The sequence below is a fragment of the Fusarium flagelliforme genome (assembly GCF_020744385.1).
Source record: "Fusarium flagelliforme strain FIESC 12 MPI-CAGE-AA-0113 chromosome Unknown B0J16scaffold_5, whole genome shotgun sequence".
Taxonomy (NCBI): domain Eukaryota; kingdom Fungi; phylum Ascomycota; class Sordariomycetes; order Hypocreales; family Nectriaceae; genus Fusarium; species Fusarium flagelliforme.
In genome coordinates this window covers 2819703-2842129 of record NW_025763507.1, presented here as the reverse complement: position 1 = coordinate 2842129, position 22427 = coordinate 2819703, and the positions used below count along the sequence as shown (strand labels likewise).

The following is a 22427-nucleotide window of genomic DNA, read 5'->3' as shown; positions in this document are numbered from 1 at the left end:
TCCGACGGTCTTTAAGGGTTTCATAATCCTTGTAGTAAAAGCGAGGTGGGTGCAGCAACGTGGGAAAACCCTGAAGCCGGATAGAACTTTCAAAGTCGAATACACGTATAAGCCGTAATTAATAATGCTAGGTTCCGGAACGAACCATGACTTTTTTTCCACATCAGGAGCCTCACGCGGAATTCGACCTGGTACATAGACAGTATATTAGATCACTGATTCAATCTTAGCATGCCTCTATATCTGTATTTGACATGTATACATAGTCAAGGCCCATGGATAACATATCCTCTTCTTTACACTATTTACCACCAGCACGACGTCCAACAGTATCACCCGAAACCTTCTCAAAGGAGGCCTGGCTTGCGCTGTTAGTACAGGCGTCGGCCTGAACGCAAACGTTTCTGTTGCAGCATGAGCCTACAGCGCATACAAAACCACTAGGACAGTTGTTGGAGGTATCGCAGTCAGCCAGATTAGCGCAAGGCTGGTTCCCGTCGACGCAAAAGCCTCGTCCATCCGATATAGAAGCGCACACGCACGTGCCGCCAGGACCACAGGCTGTGAATGTCTCACATGTCTGACCTGTGCATCCAGGTGCTACACACGCGCCGTTCTCGCATTGGCCTGAGGAACACTAGATGACATGTGGTTAGTTGTGAAGACGGAAGACTAGATCAGGCAAGGAGATAAGACTTACTACATTGCCACATTCACCACAGTTATTGGGGTCTGTGTTTGTATTAACACACGAGGAACCACATTGAGTCTCGCCGTCCGGGCAGTTAAGAACACAGCTTCCAGCTTGACATTTCTCAGCATCCGCGTTACACTAAGTCAGTTAGTCAGCATCATCAAGGACTTCTTACATAAAGCAGGGTTGGACAGGGCAGGGCAGATAAACTTACAGCGTTACCGCATTGTCCGCAGTTGGCTGGATCCGAAAGGTAGTCTGGACAAGTGCTTTCGCATTGGGGCTGCTTGGAATTAGTGCAGATGCAGATTCCTTCGACGCAGTTGGTTTCCGAGGGGCACTATGCAAGTTCGCGTGTCAGTTTACGGACTCACTAATGCAACACCATGCAAAAACTTTCGGCTTGTGGGAGTCCTACAGAATTACCACACTTGCCACAGTTCGCATTGTCAGACGCTGTGTCCTTGCAACCATCATAGCAAAGCTTCTTGGCCGGGTTGGTGCTGTTGGGGCCGCAGTCATAGCAAGGACCTTTGCCCTTGGAAGCTGGGTATATACACGATTTGCTAGAATGTCGAAAGTGTTCTTCACACCACTCCACACATTGGCTCTTGCCATGGCCCTCATAGCTCGTGTCACCGTAGCCGCGGGCAAAGACACCACCGACTGAAAGAAAAAGGGTTATTTGAACATGTCCACAGCCGATGTATTGGGAACTTACCAATGGCAAAGAGGAGAACGGGAAGGAATTTGAACATATTGGCTGTTATTTACTGGATAGTAAAGGTTCTCTGTGTTGTATAAGAAGTCGATGTTGAAGCGGATTGAGTCAAGCAGGAAGCAGTTTGGTGAATGGGGAAGCACTCGTATTTATGTTCTCAGCATGGACTCGTATTAATGTTTACAGCTTGAAGACTAAATTTGCACGATCCACAATCTGTGAATGTCATTGTGTTGTTTTGTCTGTATACTCTGTAAGACCTGCCCCTCAAAAAAACTCCAAAGTTAAATAGGCACGATGTAGACCTTCAGCTATATGCGGGTGAGCTCGTATAATGAAAAGTCAACGGCGGTTCTTCTGGCCTAAATGAAAGCCACGATACATACAGGACTTGTTAAGTTTTGAACATCAGCCGATTCAGATATTGCCTGCCCACTCAAGCCACTCCTGTAAAGATGGGCCAATGTATTTCCTCACATTTCAAGCCCAGAAGCGTGGCGCAAAAGCATGTCGTAACCCAGCGGCCACTAAACCCAGGGGTTACTGTTACACTTCCGGCACTTACCGGATGAACAGTAAATGTATTGGTTCTGATTGACTGCATATTATTTTCATGTGGAGTTATCTCTTCGTACGGTCGCCACTTAGCTAGTCTGCTTGTCAGTTGTCACATACGGGACGCCACCTCATGCCTCTGAGATTATGGCAGACATATGACTGTCTAAATGGACGTCACAAGGCATATGGTTCATTTCTATGATCACAAGACATACTGAGCTTCTGGTGAATGCTGCCTCAAGGTGCGCGGTGTTGGGATGGCGGCTCATCAGTTCACAAGATAGCAGCTGAGTTGAGTAACTAACTAATAGTCAGGTTGATGGAGAGACATAATCTGTGTGAGTGGCTGATAGTAACCACGACGCGATGTAATTGAGGACTATTTCCTCAGAGTTAGGCCCGGATTTTGGATGAACGGTGTAATGATTCACACTCGTAGGCGGTAGCTACCGTGGTTACCTCACCTGTCAATAAAGCCCTCGTTGGCTCCCCGTCTCGTTGAACTCTGACTTTCAGGTCGTCGCACTCGGAATTTTGCTTTAGTGGCGCTGAGCTTTACATGGATTACTTCGTTATCTGGCAAATGGTAACAAGAAACAATGAGCCCATGTGACCTGAAGATTGAAGACCAGTAACAAAGAGCATCTGTAAGGGCACCGCAACAATGATATTCTGGGTTAGCTAACGGAAGCGAGATGTCGCTCTAGTGATGAGAATTTCTTACTGTTGTTTCCATCTACCACATGGCACTAGAGCCCTCGTTGGATAACTGCCATCGTCTAAAATTCCACATGTGTGATTAGGAACCTTCTGTTGAAAAGGCCTATGACAGGTTTGATCTACTTTTATAGGGTCTTGGTTTCTTCTACAATGCCGTTACATTATCACCTCTGGCTCACGATGAGCCACCGAAAGCCGTTGCTGCTAACTAGAGAGTACATTGAACAAAGTAACACAGGGAGATTTACAATATTAAGGTTCCTAGTCTACGCCTGGATCGTAGACAATAACCAATAAAACCGGTGTTTAGAAGCCGAGACCATCAAGATATAAAGTGTTGAAGAATAGTATATTGGAGCACAAATGCCAGACCGCCTTGTCTATGTACCCACATAGTTACCCAACCCGATTGACAATCTTTCTGGAACAGAATGTCGCCCGGACTATTTTTCCAAGGCATTGCTGACGGAATTCTTCCATTTGCATACAACAACCTTCCCTCGATGTCTCAGATGATATCATTATGCCTTTCTGACTGTCTTGTAATGGCGATCTTTTACTTATTGCTATCTAAGATTGTCTGGTTCAGGCGGACATGACGTTTTCTACAGCGCTAAAATTCGATAGTGTCGCTCAGACCCCTACGCCAAGCTGTATGCATTCCTGCCTAGTAAACAGCTTTATAGTATCTTGAACTGATGTATAAATATTCAGGCTGTTTCTGGACTTTGTTTTGACTTTTCCCTCCCTTGTTGTTATCATCTTAAACTACAGTCTTAAGGAAAAGTGATACTATATAAGTTACCACCTATTATACTACAGTGAACATGTCGGTAAGTCGCAATTGATAGCAGAGAATTTCAACCTATATACTAATACCTCTAAGTCCGGGTTCGTCTTATCATATATACTCTCAACTATAAGCGCTCCCAGAGAGAGGGAGTTATAGCTAAAATGCCGCTATTATAGCATGGCTTGACGGATTTGTTATAACTAACGTTATTATAGTGTTACAGTAAACGAATCAGTCCTTAAGGAATTTGAGAAAGTGAAATATATGACTTCAGCCTATGCTGTCTTCAAGCTGTCTCACGATAACACTGAGTTTGTAGTGGATACAACAGGCAATGATCATGACTGGGAAACGTTCTTAGGAGCTTTGCCAGAAAACGAACCTCGTTTGGCTGTGTCTGACTTCCGGTATAAGATCGGGGACGAAGAAAGGTATACACAATCTAAATCAACCTGTCGTTCTCCTTTTATAGCTAACTCGTTAACCAAGGAACAAAATGGTCTATGTTGTCTGGTCCCCGGAAGACGCCAAAGTTAAGGTAAGTAGATGTATCAGGGTTCTACAATACATGGCAGTTTTGCTAACACTATTGCAGAGTAAAATGGTATATGCAAATACAAGGGGTACACTCAGACAATACCTTGCTGGCATTTCACGAGAAATTGAAGCTTCTGAACTCTCTGAACTCTCCTATGATGTTGTTCTTGGGCGCATGCCGGCCAAATGATTGCGCTGGGCTACGAATCAAATGCTCAAGGGCAACAACATCCAAAGTTCATACATGCAGTTCTGAACCTCTGGGAGGATTCAAGGTCGACCCGTCGTGGGCGAGCTTATATGATAGAGATATAGATCGTGCAGTCGTTGTCCTGCATCTATAAAGGAAAATATCGGTCAGCAGGACGGAAAGGTTAGGGTGGGCTCATTATAACACCCTTCAATACACATATACGCCGTTACAAAGGGGTATCACCCACTTAGCAGCCGGCTCAAGAGCGATGCAGGAAGTTCACAGACAGGATAGTGTACAAGTGATCAGGTGACAGGAGAGTCTGCAGGTTTGTATAATTGTAATCAACAGTTACTTTCATGTCTCGCGATTTGTTGGTTCATTGTAGCATGTTTACTTATTAGTTGTGTAATAAGTATATTCAATGACCTCGAAATCTATAAGCCTTCGAGGTTGATATTAAAGTTTTATCTTTCTATCCTAACCATCACCTCTTTACAGTCTGATGACCACTCCCTTCCCGTCAAACCTAGTCAGAGTCTGGCGAAATAGGTCGAGGAGGGGGTTCAGGGTGAGGGGTAGGAACCGGTGGGCGAGGCTGAGCTGGCTTTGGCGACTCTGGACCGGGCATTTTGTCGTTATACAATGCTTGTTAAATATAATGTGATTGTGTTGATAAAATGTTGAGTGAGCTGGATTTAATGTATTGGAGTAATGGCTAGCTCGGGGGCGCGTCTAAGGTTTATATAGCAGCGGAGGTGAAGTGATTGTATGTCGATCGAAAGCTGTGAGTTTTTGACCATAAGTACAAGCAGAGGCTGGGTTCCCAATCAATCCTCAACTCATCAGTGCATCACTCCGGGTTTCCTCAGCTCACTATAGTCTCTGTAGTGTACGATAGTATTTTAAACGGTATCAATAGTCTCCTTGTCACTGTCGAGGCTCAATTGTGTGAGTCCAGATTATCTGGGTTGGATTCGTGAGAGATTAAGAGACCAAGATTGGTTCTCCCGTAATGGGATTAATCAAAGAGCTCGATTAACAATCATCAAACTTCACTGCTATCATTTGTGAATAACGTATGCCCTCTAAGTATTAATAATAGGACCTGATTCCCAGAATTGAACAGAGCCCTATTTCCCATCTGCCCAAAAGCGATCTAATGCATCCTGCCGAACCTCATACGCCCAGTGGTGACATGTCTGGTGCACCACAGGACTGACATCAGGCCCATCCTCGTCCTCCCCATCATCAGCAAACACACTCCGTATCCCAAGAGCCACATATTTCTTCAGCAAAATTCTCCTCCAGCGCCCGGTCTCTCCAACACATTTCTTCCAGCGACTTATTTGCCGCTCGTCATCAGCGCAGCGGCGACCCATCCAAAAGCGACAGTACCACTGGAACCAACCACGAACATCGTACTCATGAGCTATCCATCCAGCTGCCTCCCATTCTTCGATGCTTTGTCCGCACTGAACGCCGTATTTGTTAATCTCGGGATCGTACGTGGTGTTGATGAGATATGCGTCCACGTCTAGGCCGGCTGTCCATGAGGATGGGAGCTCTTTCCAGTCATCTTGCACCGTGATGCCCAAGCGCTTGGAGCGCAAAGGTCTCCAGTATGAACCGCCAAAACTTCCTTCGCGTATGATCTCTTCGGGTGATTTGTTCGGTCGGAAATCAGGGTGTGACGCAAAGCGAATTGTTCCGTTGTCGTCACGAACAGGATCCTCACCTTCGGCCTCCCATGCTGTCCACCCGGCTATTATCGCTTCGATATCCTTAGAAGGTTCTTTGCTCGATTCGATTTCTGAATCTGATGCTGCAAGGGCTTGTTGGGGTTTTGAAGCCTGTTTCACACGAGGAGCACCTCTTCGCGATGAGGAGACACTGACTTCATCATCGTTGTCGTCATCATATACTGGCTTTGATACAGCCTCTGCTATACGCCTTGACTGTCGTGTAGGGGCACGCGGTGTTTCTGCTTTTCGTTTATTATTTTTGTTACTGCTCTTGGCCTTTGGTAGTGAATTCTCAGTCTTTGAAATTATAGGCTTGATATCCTTCAGAAGAAGTGCGTTGTTCTCGATGTTTTCGCGCCTTCGGGCTGCAAAATCGGCCATTGAAAATTGAATGCTTGGTTATGATTGTGTCATGGGAATTTTAGATGCGTCTGAGTTCTGTCGCGTCGCGATGTGGAATGGAAGAATGAAATACGTCATAGCATTACCTTCACTGCTGATCAAGATCCGGAGGACCCACTTGCCAGTACTGTCCTACCTCACCTTAGTCATCATCATCTAGCTACACCGTCTTGGCAACTTTTACGGGCGGATTCTCGATGGGACCGCAGTATGAAGCTCAGCTGGCCTGACCGGTCACTCAAACCTACGCTGTGGCTACGAAGCGATGGTGCCATTGATGGATATCATTCCCAATCTTCACTAGATAGACGTTGAAGAGCAGGGCTACTCTGACCAACATTAGGCAAGGTTTTGTGCTTGGAAGACCGACCTTACCGAATCAAACACGGCCTGTGCGCCAACTTCGTATCGTTTGTCAGGAATCAACTAAAGAAAGATGCAGCAATGTCGCTACAGATTTGAACAACCCGAGATTCACATCGGCGGATCAACTCTCAATACAAGGTCATTGACAAACCAAAGATACGAAAGCTACCCTATACAGACCAAGGATAGCTCAGACCCACCTATGGCAGGTATTTGGTTGGTCAATCAAGTTCTTGCTTCAGGTGAGAGTCTAAGCCTTTCTCGGGTAAAGACCGTTATGCCGCCGAGGGATGGGAATTACAAAATCGCGGTATTTTTATGCCCCTGACTTTAATCTGTGATCGATCCATTCCTGGTTCTTGGATCTCATAGACTATATTGATGGATTCGTTCAGATCGATAAGCTCTTGTTATGCGGTTGTGGCTTCAAAGCAAGAGAGCCTATGGTGTTTACTCGACTGTGTACTGAGATATCTTGTCAAAATCCTGTAAAGTAGTTTCTTAGCTGAAAGGACATTCCCTTTTTGACACCGACGTTGACACTGCGTCTCCACGCGGAAAGTCCGACAACAATCCCTGCAGACAAAGTTCCGCCAGCTTAGCTGACCCTGTCAAATTTAAGTCTTCGACATTCAAAGCCCGGATCCATCTAGGATCTGTCTGTTAGTGCACCAGGGTTCCCATATTGCTCTTTGCCGGTGGAAATGGATCGTTTATGCCAACGCAGGTCAGCGTCAGATGTGGTCTCGATGGGGCTCACAGATCGATACCCAACATCATTCATTTCCCTTCTACTGCTTGATCCTACTCCTCGAATCTCTCTGGCAAGAAGCCGCCGATTAGCCCCTTTAAATGTACATTATGATAACAGATGGAGGAGAACCAGAAGAAAAATGTCGTCCATATTAACTCAACGCTTTAGATAAGGAAAGTGATATGAAGAGTTCAAAACCGAGACCTACGGGCTGAGTCTGATCAGGCTTTTTTTACCTCACACAATCCACCGTTTTGCTCCCCTCACTTACTATCGGGATGCCGAGTTGTGGAGGCGACTCAAACCCACTACAATGGGACTCTGGAAAGCTAAAGTAACTATTAACTTACCCGATTGTGGTCCCTCGTTGGTCCCTCGTTGATTCCTCGCACATTGGACAGGCAAGACCGGACTTGTAGCAAGAAGTACAACCACCCATCCTTGAAAATGGAGTTTATGACTCGGTTAAACCGAATCTATAGACAAAGACCTAGGCCAGGTCGATAGGCCTCAAATGAGTTTCACACCTTTCGATGAAAATCGAACCACCCACGCCAAACATGCCGCTGAATGACAGTTGTTACGGTGGATATTTGGATCACGTAAAACTTGGTAATTGTCGGTCATTGTACTAAAGAAGAACTCTCCATAATATTGCTAAGATTCTAGCTACTTTGAGAATTGAGCTTTGCATACTGTGGATGGTGTTAAAGTACATGATATCAGGATAACAAGATATTGACTGCGACAAGGACTATCCTTGTACAAGTTCAACAACCCATTACACAATCACTTCTTGATCCGGCCCCTCACTTACGTACTTGACTTTAACCAGGGAGCCTCAAATTGAGCTTATGCTAAACTGCCCTTCGGATCTCTCAGGAAGTTTTGTTCCTGGTATTCCATCCTTGACAACCATAACCATGTGGTTGTTTACACATTCTTCAAATGTCGTCGAATTAATCGTTGTACAAGCTCAATAAGGATAAAACTGCCCGAGGCTAAATAAGAGTCTTGGCCATGCTGCAATTTAGCCAGAATTCAACTTGCAAGGATCCTCATGCTGTAATCCGGGGCATCATGTTCCATCTTCCTTAATCGGGCTAGACATGTCGGCAACCAGCCGGATTAAACCCATTCGGATCGGTAAAGTCCCAGGAATCTTTAAATCGCCCGTTTATCTATGTCTTGTTACATTGCTCGATACCACTTGTCGAGCTTAATCTGCTGATCGACATAATGGACGAACTTAACGGCGTAAGCATCAGAAGCAGTGAGATTACTCGTCAGTAAAAAGCAAACTTATGTTTTCGATGCTGCCTTCTGCCAAGTTCTGAGACCCCTGTGACGAATGTTCTTAATGATTCGGGAATATAACCCAAAGACAAGGGATCCCTCGGTAGTGGCCATCGGGATGAGATGAACACTAGGAAAATATGCATGGGGTACAGCTTATCGCTTTGCTGTTGGTCGTCCCACCTTTCTTTTTCTTACCTTGGCAGTGGAAATGACCTGTCTACGGCTTTATGCCGCATGGTAGTAATATTGACAAGTGAGTTGTACCACTCGCCATACCAATCCATCTCCCTCCTACCCTTTGTAGCAAACAAGCTGGACGCCAAGTGACATCCTCTACGAACGGACGAAAGGAATCAAGACATTGGATTTAGCCAGAATGTAAAGAAGGTGTGGTTACTCCAACTCTGCAAGGCAAAGATTAGTCTGTGATCGATGCATGTCACTTCCCTTTCGGCCTGGCCAATCGCATCACAGAATTGCTGGTCTGGGTAAGTCTTGATCCCCTCATGACCGATCATGAGAAAGCTTTACCGTCTTGGCTCCCCATGGGATAAAGTGTTGCCACGATGATGTGTAGATGGTGGGGAAGGAGGGGCAAAAAAATCCAAGATGAGTCTAAATTTGCTTTTGTTTGTATTAGCCTGGAAAGGAGTTAGTCTCCGAAGACCAAGAGATGGGAACTTGTTCGGAATTAACCACTAGTATGCTTGGCAATATCTTGGTTTTAATGCAAAACTCATCGTTCATGAGTATATATAAGACCAGTTCGCTCGCCAACTGATGATACTTTTCTTCTTCAGGTCAGCCCTCTTCGAACAATCAACAGCTTGCTTCTCGGACATCAAGAACCACACTCTTATCACCATGGTCTCTTTCAAATCCCTCCTCGTTGCCGCCTCGGCTCTCACTGGGGCTCTTGCTCGCCCCTTTGACTTCCTTGAGGAGCGTGACGATGGTAACGCCACCTCTGTCCTTGAGGCTCGTCAGGTCACCGGCAACAGTGAAGGCTACCACAACGGCTACTTCTACTCTTGGTGGTCTGATGGTGGTGGCTACGCCCAGTACCGTATGGGTGAGGGCAGCCACTACCAGGTCGACTGGCGCAACACCGGTAACTTTGTCGGTGGCAAGGGATGGAACCCTGGTACTGGCCGGTAAGCCTCTTTTCGATGACAACTTAGATCATTTCGCTTACAATACGCAGAACCATCAACTACGGCGGCTCCTTCAGCCCTCAGGGTAACGGTTACCTTGCCGTCTACGGTTGGACTCGTAGCCCTCTCGTCGAGTACTACGTGAGTTACCTCATGACATCAAAAGTTCAACTGCTTACTAACTGTTCTATAGGTCATCGAGAACTATGGTTCTTACAACCCAGGACAGAATGCTCAGAAGAAGGGAACCGTCTACACCGACGGTGACACCTACGATATCTACATGTCCACCCGCTACCAGCAGCCTTCCATCGACGGCGTCCAGACCTTCAACCAATACTGGTCCATCCGCCGCAACAAGCGCTCCAGCGGTTCCGTCAACATGCAGGCTCATTTCAACGCCTGGTCTCAAGCTGGCATGCGCCTTGGTAACCACTACTACCAGATCCTGGCTACTGAGGGTTACCAGAGCAGTGGTTCTTCTTCCATCTATGTTCAGACCAAGTAAGCTATGACGGCCTTGATTGAATACGTGTGAGGATTATATGGGGGAAGTGTAGGGGGAGATTGGCAGGATTATTTCAGGGCTATGTACTGTTACTCGCTGGCTTATTCTGAATTGTGATTACCAATCTATGCAATGCACAGCCGCCTATTTCCCACTGATACAGTGAAATTTATATACAGAGTCAACTGACTGCGAATTCTCTTTGACTTTTGTGGAATGACGCCAATTCCATCGAGACGTCGGCAAAACTTGGGACATCGACTTTCGATGCCCGCACCTATTGTAAACGAGAGCCTCTTACTGAATTCATTTTTAATGAAAGTTGAAAGGATAGACCCATGTTATATAGCTGTTGGAATAAACTCTAGCTGCCTGAAAATCCTATACACCTACCTGTTAGATCCTAGTGTGGTAAGCGACTATGGTCCGACCAGCATGTAAGGTAAGATAGAACTTACGATCATGCTGCGCCTCACGTAAAGGCCAAGGAATATTGTAAATTCCACCAAATCACAAAATCCTTCAATTGCAAGTCATTGGTCAGAGGCCTCCACTCACTGTAGATAGTAAGTCCTATAAATTGCTAGCTCTGACGATGTTCTCGACTATATTCTTTGACAATTCTCTCACCTAACGTCGAACTTTCTAGTTGTCAACGCAACCATGACTATCTTAAAATTTGTTGTTCTCTCAGCCTTCGCATCCACATATGCAGCGGCTCAAACTCCAACCCCGACCCCAACCTCTCCTCCGACTACTACGAGCCTTACCCGTCCATCCCTAACACTACCGGCATGCTGGTCCCTAAAAGACTCCCTCCCCATCACAGGCGCACCAGCACCACCCATGGACATGTCAGAACTGGGTGTATCCTTCGCCCTCGGAAGTCTCTACAACACCGCTGATCCATGCCAACTTCCCGCCATCACCGGATCATCGGCCGAGGAGTTTTCGGAGTGGGCTTCGGAGTGGACAAGCTGGCAGGCTCAACATGTCTCCGAGTATCGGATCCTGTGGGAGTCTTGTAGTGATGAGCCTTATATCACCGATCTTGTTCCTGTCGGGCCTGACGCGTGTAGTACCCTCAAAGCTAAGATTACAGGGACTGCTTCTGCGGGTGACAGCGGTGACAAGGACAAGAAAGACGAAGAGAAAAAAGATGGCGATGCGCCTGAAAAGGTTGAGGACTCCTCGGCCTCTCGTGTGATGGCTTCGGTCCTTGCTGCAATGGTTGTCGTTGGCGTATTAGGTGCTGCGGTATGATGAATGTGCATTGAGCACAACATTGGACAGCGATCGGACGGTGAAGGATAGATACGGTCTCTTCATTTTGGGGGAGTCTAGCTTTTCATATCACAGGTCTAGTTCTTCCCTCTGTCATCAAAGGTAGGCGTCGAGATACTTGATTCGAGAACACTGAGAAAGATGAGAACTAGGTAGATATCAATAGATTATTCGGATGTGCTTTGACGTCGGCGGTTTCAATTATGATAATTAACACATGAGCTTTATCCCACAAAATATTATTAGTCTTTAGACGCTCAGAATAAGTGCGTTAAGTAGGTTCCATTTATCGAGCAAAGGGACTAGTCCTTCGCTCTTCAGCAAAGGCACCCTATGTTCCTCCACACCATCACTCAAAAGTCCGCCAATTATTAAGAGCCGTGACCTAAGGCAATATCCTGAGGTTTTGAAAATGTCAGATAGCGAAAACATATCATATCACCCCACACGCGGTAATAGAACTTCCGTTCATTTATTACGTCACGTTCCTATTTACACGTAATATTGACAATCCTATCATCAAGTGCCGTCTTACATTTCAGAAATCCTTCCGACTCTGAGTAATACGGATTGGTCCTATTGGCATGTTTAGTGGGCTCGCCAGTGCAAAACTTGATACTGACAAAGCTTGCTGCTCCAATTAGTAAAATATCGCAGCAAGTAACGCTTGGGATACCTTGGCGTGCGGGATCTAGAGTTACCCGGACATGGATTAGGATCCTTGAGTGGCCTGTCTCGACCTTCTTGGGGTGGCAGTTCAGGCACGTAAGATGTAAGACGATGTACGTTCGGAGGGTTTCATTTATCGTCTGATATTATCAGGTAATTGATGCATGGTATATCTTGCCCGAATTCCTTTCAATTGCGAATATCCAGACTCAATTCAGAAGCCCGACTGCTACACGACTTGTACAGAGATTTAGTTATGCACAATGAATTCTTACAACCAAACAACGGACAACTTAGGGCCCGGACCAATGTCCATAGCCCTCGTCTCTTACATTCCCTACGCTATCGTCACTTTCCTGGCTATACTCATCTCCTGGTCTCAACTCAATCAACCACAAGACCTGCTTAACCCACGAAAGACCTTCGAATTTAGCAACATCCCCCGCCTTCGCCGATATATGGAAAACAGTCAGAGCCTTGAGACACTTGCTGCCGGAGCTAGGCGGTTTGTTGGGGAACCATATAGACTGTTTTGCGAGTGGGGAGAGTTGACGATTCTGCCACCTCAAATGATTGATGAGATCAAGAGTGATAAACGATTTGGCTTTGGAGCGGCTGCTAGCGATGTAAGTCGGAGGCAAAACTATTTATGACAATGGCCGTGCATTGTTTAACATCTTTTAGGATAACCATGCGTATATTCCCGGGTTCACTGCTCTTCAACATGATGAACTCATGCCGAAGATTATTTCACGACACTTGACAAAGGCGCTTGGTTTGTACTTGACCGAACCAACATCCCACCAGATCACTGACAGGATGAATTGTAGCCAAGATCACAACTCCCTTATCAGAAGAGGCTGCTATGGTCATGCGAAATGTCATTGGAGACTCAACTGGTAAGTGATTCATACACCGTACCGACGCTTTCTAACAGCTATCCCAAGAGTGGCATACTCTCAACCTTAACGAACACATCTCAACGATCATTTCCCGCATGTCCTCAAGAGTCTTCATGGGCGAAGAACTGTGCCGAGACGGAGGCTGGAACAATGCCTGCGCCTACTACACCAGAAAGACGTTTGAAGCCATGATGATCCTCTGCGTTATTCCCAGGTGGCTGCGTCCTTACATTCACTGGGTCCTCCCTCAATGTCGCGAAGTCCGACGAGCATTAATCGCTGCCCGAAAAGAACTTGATCCTCATATTGAGCGTCGCCGGCGGATTAAAGCTGAAGGACTTGCTCGAGGGGAGAAATCTCCCTTCGATGACGCGATTGAGTGGTTTGCCCAGGGGGGTTCGGCGCTTCCGCCTGCTGATTGCCAGATTGCGCTGACGATGGCTGCTATTCACACGACTACTGATTTGCTTTCTCAAACGATGATCAATATTGCTACGTATCCCGAGATGTTCCCTGTTCTGCGCAAGGAGATAGTTCGTGTTCTGTCGGTTCAAGGGCTGAAGAAGAGCGCGCTGGCTGATCTTAAGATTATGGATAGCTTTTTGAAAGAGACACAGCGAATGAAGCCAATTCTCATAGGTAAGCACATCAGAAAGTCAGCACCATATAGGAATTGACGCATTTGTAACAGGTTGGAGGAGACGGGCTTCGGAAGATGTCTCGCTCTCCAATGGAATGACCGTCAAAAAAGGTAACAAGGTCGTAGTGGCAGCCACACACATGTGGAGCGAAGAAAACTACGCCAACGCCAAAACATTCAATCCATACCGCTTCCTTCCCAAGGATTCAGGCAAAGAACAGATGTCATATCTTGTAAACACAAGCCCCAACCATCTTGGATTCGGTCATGGCATGCACGCATGTCCAGGACGATTCTTTGCCTCCAACGAAGTTAAGATTGCGCTTTGCCATTTGCTTCTTAAGTATGATTGGAAGCTTGTGGATGGGAAAAGGCCTGAGCCTGTGGCTTTCGGGATGGCGTATATGACGAATCCTGACGCGAAGTTGCTTATTCGAAGGCGGCAGGAGGAGTTGGATTTAAGTACGTTGGAGCATTGAGAGGAAATTCCCACGTGATAGTGGGGGTCGCCGGCATTAAAGACAAAAGATTGAAGAGATTCAATTTATGCGACAAGTTAATTGGGGATTAAAATTGGATGCACTATTGACCAGGGTATGAAATATGCGAGAATGAACAATACGTTAGTTTACTGCAGTGAAACTACATCACTGTTTAGACTTCTGGACGACCAGAAAAGAAACTCGTAAACACAAAGACATGAAATCAGAAAACCACTGTTTTTCTCAAGGATACCCTGAACTTTAGCGAGTTGTCGAAGCCTATCCAATCAAATCGTCCAAGCTACAGTGTATCGAGCCACCATTCCTCAGGTGCAGCCTCACTAACCCCATAAAACAATTCCACTGAATGACATCACGTTCAAAGCCCAGCTAATTATAGCCCAAAGTTAATATCGGTACTCCGGCACATGGAGGCTTGTCATCACGAGGAGAATTTGCAACGCTACCACCCTTAGTTTGTTTTTTAGCTGAGTCTTAACGTTGCATTTCTTACTTCTCTGTTTCCTTTCTGTTCAATTGAGTTTGAATGGCGTTGATTGAATTAACATTCTGGATAGACAATCTGTCGCACTCGCTCGGTCAAGGCGAAGACGCTAGAGCCGCAATGTGGTGACGGTAGCAGTAGCAGTAGCAGTACCTCGTATCCCACAATTCAAGGGCTCAGATCTCGTAACGTGCCGATCTGTGGAGTTGACCCAAGAGATAATTACGGCAACATGGCTTTAGATTAAATAACTGCCTTGATCTCCTTTCCATTTCCATCTCATCTCATCAACATTCTTTCATTCTTTCTTTCTTATACATCAAACATGCATATTAATACTTTCACCTGTCTGCTAGTTGGCCTCGTCGCCCAGACCTCCGCAGTCCCAACAAAGCGCGAAGCTGTCAACAGCTGTCTTACACAAGCCAAAGTCCCCATCGACACCCAAGGCTCTCAAACATGGAAAGAAGACGGCACAGCCTACAACCTCCGCCTTCAATTCGAACCAGCTGCCATTGCAGTCCCTACAACAGTCGCTCAAGTCTCTGCCGCTGTTGAATGCGGCGCAAAGCACGGTGTTGCTGTTAATGCCAAGAGTGGTGGACACAGCTATACCTCTCTTGGCTTTGGTGGCGAAGATGGCCATCTGATGATTGAGTTGGATAGATTGTATAGTGTCAAGGTGGCTAAGGATGGCACTGCAAAGATTCAGCCTGGTGCTAGACTTGGACATGTCGCGACTGAGCTTTGGAATCAGGGCAAGAGAGCTCTTTCTCATGGAACATGCCCTGGGTAAGTCCAACAATTGGCAGAATTGGTGATCGTCACTAACAGTTTGCAGAGTTGGTATTGGTGGTCACGCTCTGCACGGCGGCTACGGTATGGTCGCCCGCAAATATGGCCTCACCCTCGATCTCATGACCGGCGCAACCGTCGTGCTCCCCACCGGCAAAGTCGTCCACTGCTCCAAGACCGAAAACTCTGATCTATTCTGGGCCGTCCGCGGTGCCGGTGCATCCTTCGGCGTTGTTGTCGAGCTCGAATTCAAGACCTTCGCCGCGCCTGAGACGATTACATACTTCGACATCGGTCTCAACTTTGACAAGAACTCGGCACCTCAAGGAATGTACGACTTCCAGGAGTTTGGAAAGACCATGCCTGCGGAGATTACCATGCAGATGGCAGTCTCCAAGAACGGCTATAGTGTTGATGGTGCTTATATCGGTGATGAGGCGGCTCTGAGGAAGGAGTTGCAGCCGTTGCTACAGAAGCTTAATGCTCAGGTCACTGCCACGACTGTGAACTGGATCGAGCTTGTTACTCACTTTGCTGGTGCGGGTGTTGACGTTAACCCCACAAGCGCTTCATATGATGCAGTAAGTCACTTCACTCAAAACCTAATGCGACATATAGCTAACTCATCTCAGCACGACAACTTCTACGCCAGCAGTCTCGCAGCCCCCGAATTGACCCTCAACCAATTCAAGTCTTTCGTCAACTACGTCTCAACAACCGGCCAAAGCAGCAGCCACTCATGGTGGCTACAGATGGATATCACAGGCGGAAAATACTCCGCCGTCTCCAAGCCCAAGCCCAGCGATACCGCCTACGTGCACCGGGACACACTACTCCTCTTCCAATTCTACGACAGTGTTGCGCAGACCGCAAAGTACCCTTCTGACGGTTTCGGTCTCATCAAGGGCTTGAGACAGAGCATTTCCAACTCACTGAAGGAAGGTACCTGGGGCATGTACGTCAACTACCCCGATTCGCAGATCAAGGGTGATCGGGCCACGGAGATGTACTGGGGAAGCAATGTTGCAAAGCTGGAGTCGGTCAAGGCCAAGTACGACCCGAAGAACTTGTTCCGCAACCCTCAATCCATCCAGCCCAAGGCTTAAGTGTATTGGGGTGTCTGCATATTATTTGTCTTTGTTATATAGAGCATTATAGATTTGGCATTTAGCGGCATTAATTTCTAGACTATTATATCAATCACCATTGATCTCAACTCCCTTCCTTTTGAAATAGTGATGAACTTAATCCTGACAGTATCAGATAGCCGATTTTACTCTATCAATAGGGCAGACAAAGCTTAACTATAAAGCTCTGTCAGGTCTACTAGTTTTGGTTGTATGTATATATGCGCATGCGCGGGTCAAGTAATGTCTCATCTTGGGCCATCTTGACTATTTCGCGTATCCCTTGCCGAATCGATCATCAGAGGCACCATAGCACTGGCAAGTTCCCAAGCTATAGTCTCCTCATAAGTCGGGAACTTCAACACCATATCCAACTTAGGACCTCTATAAACCTTTTCAGCGTCACTCATCGCAAAAGGCCACAAGTCTTGGATGGATGCTCCCTGCGTGGTTAGCATTGCACCTAGTTCGTCCCATAGTAGACTGCCTAGTATGCGCATGGTCCCTTTGTACCCGGGTGATTCCGGGGTTGCATCTTTACCGTCAAACTTTGCATCAACGGCGAGGACGAATTTGGCTTTGGTAGGGGCTGGTTCCAGATATGATTTCATGGTGGCTTTGTCGATGGCTAGGAAGACTCGATTGTGAACTGGGACATCGAAGACGGCGTCCTTGAAGTGCCTGCTCTCATATTAGTTCGTGAACCGGACACTGTATTGGCGACTTACTTCTTGGCACCCTCGACATCGTCATCCCTGATATCCTTCTCGGCATCTACCCAATGGATCTTGCAAGCTCGAAGAGCATCATCGATTCCCTCTTTTCCACGTCCCCAATCCGCTACATCAGCTTCAAACCGTCCCTTGAATTTTGCCCACTTGTCGTCATCGTACTCCCAACACAACCGATAGGCGACGAATCCTTTCACGCTTTGCCCTGATTGCCGCGCGTATTCGATCCAGCGATCTACAGTGGAAGGCTCCGGGAAGCCTCTTAGTTCATGTCGGGCCATTGTCTGCCCATCGATCTGGCTGATGCTTGTTATGACCAGGCGTTCAGCATTATTCAGAAGCGCTCCCGTAAGATAGAGACCCTCTCGCTGCAAGTGGTCATACATCTCTTTTCTACTTAGAAAACGAATTCGTGCCTTGTAATCTTGTGCTCGCCAGTGTATATTGGCCGACCACGAGATCGGCTCCTCACGAAAGCCTCCACTGCGATCTGCTGGTAGCGGCTTGCGCTCTTGAGCGGAGAGGCTGTCGCCTTTATAACCATCCGTAGGCATGAATATGATGTAATCGGCCTCAGATGTGTTTATGGCTAAATCGTGAATCTTGTCTGTCAGCTCCCGCTGCTTGGCATCAATGACATCCGATGGAGGAGGCTGATGGCTACCCAGCGCAAGGACTATTGGCTCTCGAATTCGCTCAATATGCTCGATCACCCACTGGTGAGCCTTCTCGCACATAGAATCGTAATGGGCTCTAATGTACTGGTACCACAGGGCAGTCACGGAGACCTCATCGTATGGACTACCCTCCGCATCCACTCTGCGCTTGGCGTTGACAGCTCGTTCAAAAACCTTGAGATGATCCCAAATCAAATTGTACGTGGTGCGCAAAGCATGCTTAGTACGCGGGTTATTGAGGTAGGCGAAAACATTAATGACAGCAATGAAATACTGACAGGCGGCTTTGAAGTTTTTCGGGTCGTCAAGCTTCAACTCAACCCATCGTCGTTCAGAGAGAGGCAGTAAGCCCTCCCAAATCCTTGACTTCATCGCATGAAGCTCTTTAGCTATTGGCCAAAGGCGCGCTGAATCTTCGAATGAGCCAATGCGAGTGAGGACCCAGTCCATAGTTGATCTACTCTGGAGGTTGAAGGGAGCAGGTGCCCAGTCAGGGAATGGGTTACTCATATTTCTGGCCTCTTCGGGGGTTAGTAGGGTGTGAGTCGTCTGGCCACCATCAGGAAGTTGGCCGTTCATAAGAAATTCAACAAAATGCACGATTGTCTGAGGCTCCATGATGCGGTCCATTATCCAAAGTCTGTGTTGCTGACTAGGGCCGGGCCGAGTCAAGATGAGATGGTTGACGTCGGTTGGACTATCGGCCTGGCGTCTATTCCCACGAATTCTACCGGCCTCGTAAAAGTATTGATGAAAGGGCGTACCATTCTCGGTCAGGGCCATATCAGCCCGAAGCATTCGCTCAGCGTAGTCGGACATGATGAACGGTGAGAGTGAGGCGTTATTATAAAGCGGCGCAAGGTAGAGTATATTCTCTCTGCTTCACAGTTCTGGACTTGTTTTCTGAGTCCCCAAGGAAATCTGATTGAATCTGAACGATTATTCTCAGGAAATAGAGCGGTCAAAGGAAGTTGAGTTGTGAGAAAAGTTGGTTGGTAGGAAAATGAATGTTAGTTCAGGGGACCCGGCCGTTTCCCGTTAGGGCCGAATCCACTATTTTAAGGCACCCGTTGGAGACTTCATTTCCATCCAACCAATCAGAATGAGTATGCCAGAGCGACTTGCCTGAGCCAAGACAGAAGAGAACGACTTGAAGCCATATTTAACGGTTATCAAGATCGAAAAGGGCCTTTAATTCAGACAGTTAATCAAATTCCTCTTGACGTCCAATTCATGCAGTCAATTACCCGGCCAGGTTATAGCTTGATCAAGTAAAAGCCCAGAGTTGCAATCGTTCAAGTACCCCATCATGGTATAACAGTTGAACCCACCCCAATAATTTTGGTGGTGTTTGGGTCTTGCTCATCGTGACGAAAGACAAGCAAATTGAAATATCTGGTTCCATTATTAGGTCTAATGTTCTATGCTTTCCAAAGGCCGTCTATGCTCTATTTAGAATTGAATTGACTCATCAAACTCCATGGTAGACCTTGGTAACAACTCCAAGTTCCATCTCATTCACCGATCTATCACCCTCTGTACTTGTATGCGAAACAGCCTCTCTCAAAAATCCCGGCTGGCCAGGCGGTGACGGTGACCTCTGATCCGACTTGGCCTCCTCTGTCGTGATATTAACCGTAACCTCATTCTTCTGGTAAATCTTCAACGGGATATCCTTCCCGTTGATCTCCTCCTGACTATCGTTCAAACTCATACCAGGTTCGACGTACGGAGGTCGCTTGGGTCGTCGGTCCATGCTGCTGAGGTTTCCGTACGCGGAGCGGAAGCGTGATGCCCCTTCGCCAGTGCGTTGGTTGGATGATTTGCCGTAACCGTAGCGTGCACTGAAAGAGCCGAGACGGAAAACACGTTGGAGAAGGGTCCAGGTTAGAGGGAGGTTGGCGGCTATGACGGCGGTTGAGACTTCGCGGATGTACCAGTATGACCATTCTGTGCCGTAGGGATCACCAAGACTGTATATCTTGGACATGGTTGCTGCCAGGATCTGCAGTGTGTCAGAAGGTCTGGGCGATAAGGCATGACGTTATTGGACTTACAGTGAAGATACCCAGTGCAAAAATACCACAAAGAATAATCTTCCGTTTGAGCGGCAGTTGAGACTGTAGAAACACCGGCATAGGAAGGATAATGATCATTATGTCTGAAGAGATGTTGATGACAGCGTTGGTGATCATATGGTTCGTTTCAGCTGAACAGTTCACTAGAGTGACATTAGTCAAAGCATCTCACGCATTCAGCCTTGGAAGGTCTTACAGTCGTCTGGAGGAACCTGCCAGTAATGGTCAAATGGTCGACACCAAGCAGCGAACCACAAGATCTGCATTACCACGAATCCGACGACCACATAACCGGCTACGAGCTTGACCAAGAAGTTTTGCTTCAAACTCAGCCTGCAATGATTAGCCGTGCCATTACATATCCCAATGGATAGCAACTTACGTAAGTCGACTGTACATGAACAGTAAACATCCCTTGACGCCCCAGAGAGTAATCATCTGCATATGTTCGGTAACGAGAACCAATTTCGATCCGTATTCGCGTATCTTGATGTCTTCGGGAGTGAGTTTCAGGTTGAGGGACGGGTCGATGAGGTTAGTTGGTGTATGGCCGAGGACGCTGACGACTGCAAGGAGAGCTGTATATGTGATCTGCGACGATTAGTGCTTGTTCCCATAGCAGGCGATACTGTAACCAACCATTGTCAAAGCCATGAGGTAATCATCTGCCAACATTCCTTTGAATGATCCCAACAACATCCGACGAGAAGTCCTGCAAAGAATCAGCAACTGACATCACAAGACCAAAGCTGTTCTTACATTCTGAAGATGACCACAATGAGCGTCAAGGCGTACCATGCCCACATCTCAGTATCGAGTTTCGCCATGGCTACTGATGATACCTTAGTCCCAACGAAAGGCCTTTACAAAAACAAACGCAATAGGTCATCAATAGCAAAGAAAAAGGAAAGAACGAAAAACGAATGTGGTGTGATCTGCAGATGCAAGCCAGGGGTGCAGCCGCATTAAGTGTCCCCTTAGATCTTGAGTGATAGACTGACCTGCATGGTCAACACGTGGAAAACTGGGATTCCGAATCAGCCCAGTCGAGTCGGTCTAATATCGGAACCTCTCTTTCTTCCCACGATGCTTCTACGATCCTGACCAACAAGCAAGTGGGTTCGAGGTTTTGAGTTTACTAGTTTCTATAAGTCAGACGCTAACTGAGGTGTCAAAGAGTTGCTTCGCCCAGGTTACCGTCCGCTAGAGAATAGATGGTTAGACCAAGCCACAATGCACAACCGAAACGCTCGCTTCGTCTAGACTTGCGGACGAGATTCCTCTTTGGAGAGATAATGACAGCAGGGATTCGTATACCCGTATTCACTACGGAGTGAAAATGGTGATCATTTAAGAAAAGACCGTGCTTCTAGACTACTGTCATAGCTGAAGATCATGGAAAACTTCACCACTGCGACGTCGGAACTGACAGGGCACAAATCAGGGGACCAAATAAGGCTTGATCCACTATTACGTTTCTTTTTACTGAGAATGAACACAACATGTGATTATTGGTCAAAATCGATGCTATTACTCCCAGACACTAATGATAAGCAATTTTTCGCATCTCCTGTCAAAGAAAGGGGGCCGATTGTCTGTGGCTTGTCGGCGAACTGCCTCTTCTAGGCACATCAGATGTCGTGTGGCGTTCTCTATCAATGCAGGTCTATAAGACACAGATGTCGCTGCAGGGAAGACACATGTGATTGACCCCTGAGCATGTCCCGGCGATGTGGTTCAGATCTGGATGGTAACCCGATGATGTGCGCCCGCAGAGCTATCACAACAAGCGATCAAAAGGGCCTAGACACCATCATATATTTGCTGCAGGAATTACTTCCGCGCCCCCGGGTACGTGTCACGACTGTCAAGGTTATTTGCAACTGGCTTCTTTTTCGGGTCCTTTTAGTATTGGGTTAGGGAAAGCTTTTCCGGTTTGTACCCGCAAAGGCTGAAATCATGCAAGCGTCGGTTACTCTGTCGTGGTTGTGAACCGATTGGCCAAGATCCTTCAACTAAAATGCGTCATTTTCGCTGGATGAAAATTGTGTTCCTGTCCATCATTTGACTTGCGACATCGGATGACGCCACGA

The 22427-nt window shown here is 47.0% G+C and overlaps 9 protein-coding genes across 9 annotated transcripts; 5 read left to right on the top strand and 4 right to left on the bottom strand.

Moving 5' to 3' along the window:
• Positions 1 to 301: 301 nt before the first annotated feature.
• Positions 302 to 1452, bottom strand: B0J16DRAFT_401407 (uncharacterized protein; the record flags this gene model as incomplete). The annotated part of the gene is made up of 5 exons (XM_046132572.1): positions 302 to 637; positions 701 to 832; positions 909 to 1034; positions 1113 to 1360; positions 1416 to 1452. 5 exons carry the CDS (start codon positions 1450 to 1452, stop codon positions 302 to 304), a joined length of 879 nt encoding a protein of 292 aa, XP_045981630.1.
• Positions 1453 to 3445: 1993 nt separating this feature from the next.
• B0J16DRAFT_345537 (uncharacterized protein) lies at positions 3446 to 4603 on the top strand. The gene is made up of 5 exons (XM_046128284.1): positions 3446 to 3526; positions 3580 to 3584; positions 3702 to 3917; positions 3976 to 4024; positions 4082 to 4603. The coding sequence occupies exons 1-5, from the start codon at positions 3521 to 3523 to the stop codon at positions 4211 to 4213; spliced, it is 408 nt and encodes a 135-aa protein (XP_045981629.1). The 5' UTR covers positions 3446 to 3520; the 3' UTR covers positions 4214 to 4603.
• Positions 4604 to 5223: 620 nt separating this feature from the next.
• Positions 5224 to 6407, bottom strand: B0J16DRAFT_345535 (uncharacterized protein). Its single transcript, XM_046128283.1, has one exon. The coding sequence runs from the start codon at positions 6340 to 6342 to the stop codon at positions 5350 to 5352; it is 993 nt and encodes a 330-aa protein (XP_045981628.1). The 5' UTR covers positions 6343 to 6407; the 3' UTR covers positions 5224 to 5349.
• A 3239-nt stretch (positions 6408 to 9646) lies between these two features.
• B0J16DRAFT_401405 (putative xylanase) lies at positions 9647 to 10460 on the top strand (the record flags this gene model as incomplete). Its single annotated transcript, XM_046132571.1, has 3 exons — positions 9647 to 9936; positions 9987 to 10077; positions 10130 to 10460. 3 exons carry the CDS (start codon positions 9647 to 9649, stop codon positions 10442 to 10444), a joined length of 696 nt encoding a protein of 231 aa, XP_045981627.1. The 3' UTR covers positions 10445 to 10460.
• A 609-nt stretch (positions 10461 to 11069) lies between these two features.
• Positions 11070 to 11919, top strand: B0J16DRAFT_345534 (uncharacterized protein). The gene has a single exon (XM_046128282.1). It carries the CDS (start codon positions 11108 to 11110, stop codon positions 11705 to 11707), a length of 600 nt encoding a protein of 199 aa, XP_045981626.1. The 5' UTR covers positions 11070 to 11107; the 3' UTR covers positions 11708 to 11919.
• A 741-nt stretch (positions 11920 to 12660) lies between these two features.
• B0J16DRAFT_356876 (cytochrome P450) lies at positions 12661 to 14418 on the top strand (the record flags this gene model as incomplete). Its single annotated transcript, XM_046129507.1, has 5 exons — positions 12661 to 13023; positions 13082 to 13172; positions 13228 to 13296; positions 13345 to 13938; positions 13970 to 14418. The coding sequence occupies 5 exons, from the start codon at positions 12661 to 12663 to the stop codon at positions 14416 to 14418; spliced, it is 1566 nt and encodes a 521-aa protein (XP_045981625.1).
• Positions 14419 to 15210: 792 nt separating this feature from the next.
• B0J16DRAFT_289779 (chitooligosaccharide oxidase) lies at positions 15211 to 16926 on the top strand. The gene is made up of 3 exons (XM_046124220.1): positions 15211 to 15718; positions 15768 to 16302; positions 16354 to 16926. Exons 1-3 carry the CDS (start codon positions 15252 to 15254, stop codon positions 16825 to 16827), a joined length of 1476 nt encoding a protein of 491 aa, XP_045981624.1. The 5' UTR covers positions 15211 to 15251; the 3' UTR covers positions 16828 to 16926.
• On the bottom strand, positions 16925 to 19215 carry B0J16DRAFT_416311 (uncharacterized protein). The gene is made up of 2 exons (XM_046133559.1): positions 17577 to 19215; positions 16925 to 17529 (listed from the first exon to the last, which is right to left on the bottom strand). Exons 1-2 carry the CDS (start codon positions 19073 to 19075, stop codon positions 17097 to 17099), a joined length of 1932 nt encoding a protein of 643 aa, XP_045981623.1. The 5' UTR covers positions 19076 to 19215; the 3' UTR covers positions 16925 to 17096.
• Positions 19216 to 19655: 440 nt separating this feature from the next.
• B0J16DRAFT_373705 (uncharacterized protein) lies at positions 19656 to 21265 on the bottom strand. The gene is made up of 6 exons (XM_046130535.1): positions 21094 to 21265; positions 20974 to 21046; positions 20717 to 20925; positions 20531 to 20667; positions 20314 to 20477; positions 19656 to 20261 (listed from the first exon to the last, which is right to left on the bottom strand). The coding sequence occupies exons 1-6, from the start codon at positions 21159 to 21161 to the stop codon at positions 19728 to 19730; spliced, it is 1185 nt and encodes a 394-aa protein (XP_045981622.1). The 5' UTR covers positions 21162 to 21265; the 3' UTR covers positions 19656 to 19727.
• Between the last annotated feature and the right edge of the window lie 1162 nt (positions 21266 to 22427).